Source organism: Salvelinus sp. IW2-2015, unplaced genomic scaffold (genome assembly GCF_002910315.2).
Source record: "Salvelinus sp. IW2-2015 unplaced genomic scaffold, ASM291031v2 Un_scaffold1702, whole genome shotgun sequence".
Classification (NCBI taxonomy): domain Eukaryota; kingdom Metazoa; phylum Chordata; class Actinopteri; order Salmoniformes; family Salmonidae; genus Salvelinus; species Salvelinus sp. IW2-2015.
In genome coordinates this window covers 76,098-85,748 of record NW_019943095.1, presented here as the reverse complement: position 1 = coordinate 85,748, position 9,651 = coordinate 76,098, and the positions used below count along the sequence as shown (strand labels likewise).

At 40.0% G+C, this 9,651-nt stretch overlaps 2 protein-coding genes across 3 annotated transcripts in view; both read left to right on the top strand.

The window, feature by feature from the left end:
• Positions 1-4,132: 4,132 nt before the first annotated feature.
• On the top strand, positions 4,133-7,568 carry capsla (calcyphosine-like a). Of its 2 annotated transcripts, none has more exons than XM_024139161.2 (5): positions 4,133-4,222; positions 4,814-4,918; positions 5,164-5,341; positions 5,527-5,736; positions 7,242-7,568. In XM_024139161.2, exons 2-5 carry the CDS (start codon positions 4,827-4,829, stop codon positions 7,341-7,343), a joined length of 582 nt encoding a protein of 193 aa, XP_023994929.1. In that variant the 5' UTR covers positions 4,133-4,222; positions 4,814-4,826; the 3' UTR covers positions 7,344-7,568. The 2 variants fall into 2 exon arrangements, with proteins under 2 accessions (XP_023994929.1, XP_023994930.1); XM_024139162.2 differs by having other exon boundaries at positions 4,210-4,278.
• A 1,261-nt stretch (positions 7,569-8,829) lies between these two features.
• LOC139024606 (sodium channel protein type 2 subunit alpha-like) overlaps positions 8,830-9,651 on the top strand; it is a 62,018-nt gene continuing 61,196 nt past the window's right edge. The window contains exon 1 of the mRNA XM_070439491.1: positions 8,830-9,222. The gene's annotated coding sequence lies outside the window, so the exon portion shown is untranslated. The remainder of the gene's footprint in view (positions 9,223-9,651) is intronic.

Sequence of the window (9,651 nt, the reverse complement as noted above, 5' to 3'; positions counted from 1 at the left end):
AAATATCACAAAATGTCTGCTGTCTAAATATCACAAAATGTCTGCCGTCTAAATATCACAAAATGTCTGCTGTCTAAATATCACAAAATGTCTGCTGTCTTATCTTCTCTAAAAATGATGAGATGTTCTGTGGGATTTTCGTCTAAGGGTATTCCAGCAAAAACACAAGCATTATATCTTTGTTATTTCCATTCGAGGCTTTTATCTAGTACTCTTCAAAAAATAACTTTCTCCAAATCCAATCACGGTCAGTAACTCACTGACACAATGTCCTCCTAAGCGTTTGCCAATACATTATGTAAGAACTCACTGTTTGATTTTACTGCTGTGGTTTCAGATTACAGGTTACATAATTACAGAATATTCTTCAACTTTGAAGTGCTGAAAGAAATATATAACCTTATAAATATATAATCCATTATATAATAATTCACAGCCCTGATTAATGTGAACAATAAGTCTATAGACCCTATGGGCCCTGTTAGTAGTGCACTATTATGGGTGCCATTTTGTATGCACACGTACAAAACGAATCAATGTGTTACAGTCGGCCTACAAGCAAAGCAGCAGCAAGGCAGTGCATCTTTCTTTATGGATTATATTTACAGTGCCATTCTGAAAGTATTCAGACCCCTTGACTTTTTCCACATTTTGCTACGTTAGAGGCCTTATTCTAAAAGGGATTCAATAGTCCCTCCCCCCCCCCCACTCATCAATTTACACACATTAACCCATAATGACAAAGCAAAAAGGTTTATAGACATTTTTTGCTAATTTATAAAAAAATATATAAAACAGAAATATCACATTTACATAAGTATTCAAACCCTTTACTCAGTACTTTGTTGAAGCACCTTTGGCAGCGATAACAGCCTCGAGTCTTCTTGGGTATGACGCTACAAGCTTGGCACAAATGTATTTGGAGAGTTTCTCCCATTCTTCTCTGCAGATCCTCTCAAGTTCTGTCAGGTTGGATGGGGAGTGTTGCTGCACAGATATTTCAGGTCTCTCCAGAAATGTTCGATCTGGTTCATGTCCGGGCTCTGATTGGGCCACTCAAGAACATTCAGAGACTTGTTCCAAAGTCTCTCCTGCATTGTTTTGGCTGTGTGCTTAGGGTCATTGTCCTGCTGGAAGGTGAACCTTCGCCCCAGTCTGAGGTCCTGAGCGCTCGGGAGTAGGTTTTCATCAAGGATCTCTCTGTACTTTGCTCCGTTCGTCTTTCCCTCAATCCTGACTAGTCTCCCAGTCCCTGCCGCTGAAAAACATCCCCACAGCATGATGCTGCCACCACCATGCATCACCGTAGGGATGGTGCCAGGTTTCCTCCTGACGTGACGCTTAGCATTCAGGCCAAAGAGTTCAATCTTGGTTTCATCAGACCAGAGTATCTTGTTTCTCATGTTCTGAGAGTCTTTAGGTGGCTTTTGGCAAACTCTAAGCGTGCTGTCATGTGCCTTTTACTGAGGAGTGGCTTCCGTCTGACCACTCTAACATAAAGGCCTCATTGTTGGAGTCCTGCAGAGATGGTTGTCCTTCTGGAACATTCTCCCATCTCTACAGAGGAACTCTGGAGCTCTGTCAGAGTGACCATTGGGTTCTTAGTCACCTCCCTGACCAAGGCCCTTCTCCCCCGATTGCTCAGTTTGGCCGGGCGGCCAGCTCTAGGAAGAGTCTTGGTGGTTCCAAACTTCTTCCATTTAAGAATGATGGAGGCCACTGTGTTCTTGGGGACCTTCAATGCTGCAGACATGTTTTCGTACCCTTCCCCAGATCTGTGTCGTGACACAATCCTGTCTCAGAGCTCTACGAACAATTCCTTTGAACTCATGGCTTGGTTTTTGGTCTGACATGCATTGTCAACTGTGGGACCTTATATAGACAGGTGTGTGCCTTTCCAAATCGTGTCCAATCAATTGAATTTACAACAGGTGGACTCCAATCAAGTTGTAGAAACATCTCAAGGATGATCACTAGAAACAGGATGCACCTGAGCTCAATTTTGAGTCTCATAGCAAAGGGTCTGAATACTTATGTAAATAAGGTCTTAAGTGTTTTAAATTTTATTTTTTATTTATAAAATGTCTAACAACCTGTTTTCACTTTGTCATTATGGGGTATTGTGTGTAGATTGCTGAGGAAAAACATGTATTTAATCCCTTTTAGAATAAGGCTGTAATGTAACAAAATGTGGAAAAAGTCAAGGGGACTGAATACTTTCTGAATGGCACTGTATAGGGCCATGAGGTTTACCTGACCTGGGAAATCTCTGGCGCCTGATTCTGTCTGTATTTATTTGGAAGTAAATGATGGTTTGAAGAATATTTATTTAGTAGACATAGCAGCTTACCCATTTGTTGAGCAACTGTGCCAAAAATGTTTTTTTTATCTAACATACTGACTGCTGAATAACCCTTATATCTATTTCAAAGAGTTCCATCATCATTATTTATTTCCCTCTTTTCTAAACACACAATTTCGTTTTCTCCATCTTGTTTATATTACCCTACATGGATTTAATTGTGTTAACCAGCTGCTATACTGGACAAATTCCCAGTGGTGGAAAAAGTACTCAATTGTCTTGAGTAAAAGTAGATWCCCTAATAGAAAATGACTCCAGTAAAAGAGAAAGTCACCCAGTGAAATACTACTTGAGTAAAAGTCTACAAGTAATATGGTTCTAAGTGTACTTAAGTACAGTCACAGTGCTGGAAAATGTACTCAATTATCATACTTGAGTAAAAGTAAATGCTATACATCAAATTCCTTGTATTAAACAAACCAGACAGCACCATTTTCTTGTTTTTATTTATTTATGAACAGCGAGAGGCACACTCCAACACTCAATCATTTGCAAAAGCTGTATTTGTGTTTAGAGAATCCGCCAGGTCAGGGTCAGTAGGGATGACAACACGTTATATTGATAGTAGAGGTCTTCTCGGGTCCAAGATGTTGGACCTGAGGACTATCAAATCCGGACTAGAACCGTATCTTAAGTGACCCGAGTGACAAACAAATACTTTTTGTCAGCCAAGTTGCTCTTCTGGTTAACGAATAGTTATTTATATGTTGGCTAGGGCTTTTATAATTAAATATATTCACCGTATTAGCGTAAAATAAAATATTCTATAGGCTATGTAGAGCTGTGGTTAGGTCTATTCGGGTCCACTCGGGGTCGATCAGCTGTAGTTACAGTACATAGATCCGATTGACAATCAAACAGGACCAGACCCGGCCCGAGGGAAACATTTGGATTTTGTAACCAGACCCGCTCTGGTCACTGATTGGGTCTCATATAACCGGGTTCCGRTGGACCCGTGAAGACCTCTAATTGATAGGTGTTTGAATTGGACCCTATTTCTGTCCTGCCTGACCATTCAAAATGTAACGAGTGCTTTTTGGTGTCATGGAAAATGTATGGGAGTAAAAAGTACATATTGTCTTCAATAGTGAAGTAAAAGTAAACATTTTCAAAAATATCAATGGTAAGGTAAAGTACAGATTCYCYCCCAMAACGACTTAASTAGTACTTCAAAGTATTTTTTACTAATTACTTTACACCACTGCAAATGCCTTGCTATGATACTGTAATGAAACAGCAGGGAGCAGGTTTCGAACCCTCGACCTTCTAGCCCGAAGTCCAGCGCGCTATCGACTGTGCCGCAAAAATTGCTCAAACGGCAGAGTCGATATCCGTGCTTTTATAAACCCAGGGTTGTTACACTACTCCCTCCTTTCAAGGGTCGTTACAATACTATAGATGTCCTTTTACACCACGCATAATCTTTTTCTGACAACGTATTATCCCATCTCTATCCCAAATAATTTATCTACTTTTTCAGACGTGGTCCGGAATCATCCATCTAGCGTTTTCAACATCACACCTGAAACCTTTAACCCATTCTAGGCCTTCTACTGCTTACAATTATCTCACTATCATAACATTACAGGTATCGAGAATAGGGAGCCATTTTGGGACAGACACTTTGTTTTTGTTTTTAAAGCTCTACAATTCGATGGATTTTCCCTTTGTACAACTTTACCGCCTTCTTTACCGCGAAAATCGAAAATGATCTAACAATCGTTACTGGTAAAGACACGAGTGGGCCGCTGGTCTGAAGTGTACGGTAAAGAGAAGAGGAGGAGGCGTGCGCTATTCATACCATCCATCACTACATTACGCACCGGCAAACTAGAGTGGAACAGGTGACAAGAACACTAGGTGAGRCCACTTTCTCTTCACACGCAAACACTTGCAACAAGTACCATTTTTGTTGGGTAATCGTATACTTCATAATTGCTTAGATTTGGTATGTCAGTTTAATTATTTTTGGTGGTTTGAAGTTATGGCATTGGAAAAAAAGGTGTGGTTGTTGTGTAAGTGTTGTCTAGACAACAGGAGTAATACGTTTCGTTTTTCTTTTATGAAAGTGGTGTAAATTAAGCAAATTAGGGAGACATTTTGTATATGATACTGGATATGAACATTAAAATACCTAATGCAATTGCAATATGAACATATCTGTAATGATGTCGGTTTAGGATTCATTGACTATCGAACTGACTTGTGATGGCTTGGTGCGCATGTACATAGTAACAGGTCTCTAGGGGAGGGGTGTAGYCTAGTRACASGTMTCTAGGGGAGGGGTGTARCCTAGTAACAGGTCTCTAGGGGAGGAGTGTAGCATAGTTTGACTCTCTTTTTTCTCCTTGCTTGCTCATTATACTTCCTCTGTTACAATTCATAAAGTTCAACCTACATCTGAATACACATTAACTAAGCAGATGGTGTATTTTACTCCATATTTTACAGTAACACAGAAGACATGGCATCAGACACCAAGGCCACAGACCCATTGGAGGTACTGAGACAGCAATGTCTGGCCAGGGGAGCGGCTGGCATCAAGGGACTGGCAAGGTAAGAGCAACTCATTAAAAGACAAAGCAAAACATCAACAACAACTTTTTTTTTTTTTTTTTACTTTACAATAACGATTTCTTATCTTATTGTGATATTCAGTCACAAGGGAAAATAGTCTGCATACAAAAGGCCAATAATAATTTAGAATAACTGATTCGTAATTGATTATTACGTTTAAATAGATATCCAGAGACAGATGGTTAATCTCTCCACATCCTCTCTCTTCCTCTCCGTCCATACAGGACGTTCCGCATCATGGATGACGATGGCAGTAAGTCTCTGGACATGCAGGAGTTTGTTAAGGGACTGGGGGACTATGGTGTGGTGGTGAGCAGAGAGGAAGCCCGGCAGATCTTCACACTGTGTGACAAGGACGGCAGTGGCACCATCAACTTCAACGAGTTTCTGGAGAATCTGAGGGTAAAATTACAGAGTAGAGACACAAAAATTCATTGATTATGCACATTTTTATTCATTATGGACAGTGTATAATAATGGTTCTCTCATAATATTAGTATTTGAACGAGCCAAAGTACATCTAATAATTGCATGATAACGGTGCAGTGATGTATATTGCTGTTTTCAYGTGTTTGTGTTTCTTTCAGCCTCCTATGTCCAGTGCCAGGATCTCTGTGATCGGTCAGGCCTTTAAGAAGTTAGACCGGACAGGGGACGGGGTGGTGACTGTGGAGGACCTGAGGGGGGTCTACAACGGTTCACAACACCCCAAATATAAGAGTGGGGAGTGGACAGAGGAACAGGTCTTCCTAACCTTCCTCAGCAGCTTTGATTCCCCCAACGACAAAGACGGCAAGGTAATAAATACATTTGTAATTTACTGGAATGATGAACTGCTAGCCTGGGTACCAGTCTGTTTGTGCTAACATTCCACTCCTTGCCACTCCTTGTCATGCCAAACAGTCTGGCCTTTCTCCAATCTTCAAATTTGAACATTCTATCAATAATGAGCTCAAAGAGAACTGAGGAGAACAGACGATGCCATATCTTAGGCATATGGCACGGAGTACAAGGCCTGGAATGTTATCACAAAACCGGTCTGGGCCCGGTTGCATAAAACATCTTAAGTTAATTCCCCCCTTATCTTTTCATTTAAAGTTTCCTTAACTTTAAGTCAGATGCACAAAACATTTTAAGGTGAATTTCTCCCTTAAATGCAGTGAAAAAGTTAAGGGTTCCCATGAGGTCTATAAGAGTATTTTGAAGATAAATACACAACGCAGAGTTTGAGAGGACGAGAGTACTAAACTAAATATAGTACTAATGGTCAATAGGGAATTGTAAATAGGAGTTGGGTCTCAGTTCAACAGCTGTTTAGAATCTGTGGAATGTCAGTCCTGAACTCAGAGCTATGTGTACTACGTTCTGTACATTAAGTCGGAGGCAGGATACTTGTTAGGATTTCTGATTGGTCAACCCCAGGCTAGGGCGTGGGGTTATAAATTACATCCTGTTCCTTTGATCGGGGGGAAAAGCTGAGGACAGGGGAGACTGAACATCTGAACATCTACCTCCCAGCATAACATCTTGATTTGTCCTTCTCAAATAAACCGATTTTTCTCCCCCTGATTTGCTTTGGAGTTTGTTATCGAAGAATAACATCAACTGCTAACAGGTCTTTTAAGTGCTTCATTCAGTATGAATATCAATGTAAGCAGCATTTATGGAGGTGAATGTTGCTTTCCTCTGTCCTGGTTTCAAAAGGAAAACATCCACTAGCTAGCTAGGTAGCTAATCAAGGTGCACAATCCATGGTTACAAAACTAGCTTGCTAGCTAGCTACCTACTCTGTAAGTTAGCTTGACATGCTAGCTGGCTAGCTAGCTACCTACTCTCTAAGTTAGCTTGACATGCTAGAAAGTAATAGAAACAAGTTGAGAAAAAAAGTAACTAAAATAAATATGTTTTATTATCTTCTAAATAAATTTGTTTGTCCTGTCTTGAACAGTGAATCAAGTCATCTCCATGGTAACCAGAGACTCTGCCTTACATGCCTTCAAACTACCCGTAAAACCCTTACATTATGACCTTACGTTTTCAGTGGCTCTATTCAACCCCCTTAAACGATTCCCTTAGGTAAAGGGAAATTATTCCTTAAGGGAAACACTTAAGATGTTTTATGCAAACAGGCCCTGGATTTCAGGCTAATGAATTGTAGCTGATATTACATAAACAGCGAAAAAAACGAGGTAAAAAAATGTACTCAACTATTTACATACAAAAAGAAGGAGCAGATATTTTTTGGCTTGGTTACTTGGTTTTGTACATTATGTAAATGAGTTGTCTTGTCCTTCTCCTTTAGGTAACTCAGGAGGAGTTTATCAACTACTACAGTGGAGTGAGTGCCTCTATCGACAGCGACGGATACTTTGTCACTATGATGCAGAATGCCTGGAAGCTGTAGGCACCACTGGCTAGCTACATTTATGTGTATTCTACTAATATATTTGGCTAATCATAAAAAGGCTGCTTTGCTTTCATTTAGAACGTCTGTATGTGAGAAAATACACAAATGTTAGTTTATAGTTTTTCAATGGAACAGAATAGCTTTACATGCACAGATACAACCTATTTCTACTGAATGATTTTTATATATTACAAAATATTAATCACGTTCCTTTGTGCCATATTGCTTTGTCTTGTTAAGATCTTTCTTATGGTTAAAGCTACATCATAATTATGCAAATGTTTGCCAAATAGACTATCTTTCTCGTAGCACAATGAGTGTTCCTTTAAATGCTTTATCTACCTGTACACAAGCTCACTGATCGGGACCACCGTGTGCTGAATGCAGCGAGTAGCGAGGTCCATACAGAAATGGTTTCTCGAGATCGGCTTGGAAGAATTTAACTGGCCTTCAGCTATTTGTTAGTCAGCTTGTCTATAATTAGATATAATGAGAAATGAGAATCTATGTTTCCCGGGAAGACTAAATMAACTCTTGCTCACCAGAATAATGTAATACATCGATATAGTGGATGCTTCAACGTAGTTGACATCGGTAACACAATAAGTGTTTCTTTAAATGCTTTATCTACCTGCACAAGTACAGTATATGTGGATCCAAGTTCTGTGCTAGGCTAATAACCATAGCTACTATGCATAGCAAAAGCAATGTACTGAGAATCCCCAGACTCTCTAACCCAGACTCTATTGTAATCGAGTGCATGCAACTTAGAGGTCCTATACCACCTAAGCGTGAAATTGAATTATGAGTGCATATGCACTGTTATAATTTGTTATTATGGTTTCAAAGCCCAAGGTCGTCATTGCTAGTCTTCTGCGCTTTAATTAACTGTGGACAATTAGGCGATATGTCAAGTCTGCAATTCAGGGAGCTGTCAAGGGTACTGAAATGTAATTGATAATCAGCCCAGCGTTCCCCTTATRGGACACTGTAGTGCCGGCAGAGGGAGCAACAGGGCAACGTTTATTATTTGATTCCTATAGGCCTACAGGTATAATAGCACGCATGCCAACATTTACCTGTAAATAGWTCTGAGAAAGTAGATTTCTTATCTCCCGGTGCGTGAAAATATTGATTCAGGATTAAACATATTTTTGCATTCTGTTTTCTATTTTTGCAAGTCTTTGTAAAATGTCGTGCAGTGAAATTAAACATCTTTCCTGTTGCCTCACAAAATTGTTTCAGATTACTCAATTGAGAGGTTAAAAAAAGGTATTGCTTCCCAAATCCTGATAACTTTTGAATGTGAGATGACATGGGCCAGCCGAAGCCTAATCCCCTAGTCAGGCATCGCTCCCATCCTGCCCGGGCCAGCCGCTCAGCAGCTCAAGGGCAAACGGAGGTTTTAGGACTTTCCACTCTCAGCGCAACGGCTCAGGAACACGCATGAATTACAACCGTGCGCACCATAATTTCTCGTGCGCTTTTTGTGTCTATTTGAAGTTTTCTCAGGACTGACATTTTGTGGCAATCAAATGGAAAGGAAGGGTATTTTGGGTGAGTCCGTAGGCGGGCGTTGACCCTGTAGCACCGAGTGAAGCGCGGTTCAAAATGCCTCACATCAGGGGATTTGACAACTGGCATTCAACCGGGAGTCACTTTTAAACGATAACCTCTGGATTCGGCCTCGCTACATAACAGGCGCCATTTTCAGTCTCCGTAACGTGTAATTGAAGTAATTTATCGATTTAATAATCAGGATCTTCCTGGAGACAAATGAAACATGGATTCTACTTGGGTTTTCTGGTCATTCTGTTCTCTAAAAACTGAAAAACGAAAGTCTGGAAGCTATGCTACAGAACACGGAGTTTCACACGTAAGTATTCATTCTTTATTCATGCTTTATCATGTATTTTTGCAGGCCTATACAGTTTAATTTTGTAGGTGCTATTTGACCAATATGGAAAAATCATAGTGTTTAATGAATGCAGGGGCCTGCCTTACAATTAAGCATAGAACGAGTGCATTTTGATAGAAATTGGACTGGGCCTAACAATGTTTTCACTCGTAATTTTCAAAACCAACAAAAAAATATTGATTTGACAAAAGCCACAAACTTCTTTAACATGAAAAAGAAGGTAGGCTAATAAGCGACAAAGACAACGCAACGAAAAAGTGCACTTGAAATCAATGTAGGCCTAATTTAACAATTCAAAAAGTTACATTGTCACTTCTGTTGGTAAATGCTCAAATTTATAGATTTGCTCTGTGCTAAATCATCTGTCAATTTCATTGAGAATGTACC

Coding starts and splice junctions, on each gene's coding strand:
- capsla (XM_024139161.2), top strand. CDS start 4,827: ATGGCATCAGACACCAAGGCCACAGACCCATTGGAGGTACTGAGACAG. Junction 4,919..5,163: donor GGCATCAAGGGACTGGCAAG/GTAAGAGCAACT, acceptor CCGTCCATACAG/GACGTTCCGCATCATGGATG. Junction 5,737..7,241: donor CCAACGACAAAGACGGCAAG/GTAATAAATACA, acceptor CTTCTCCTTTAG/GTAACTCAGGAGGAGTTTAT.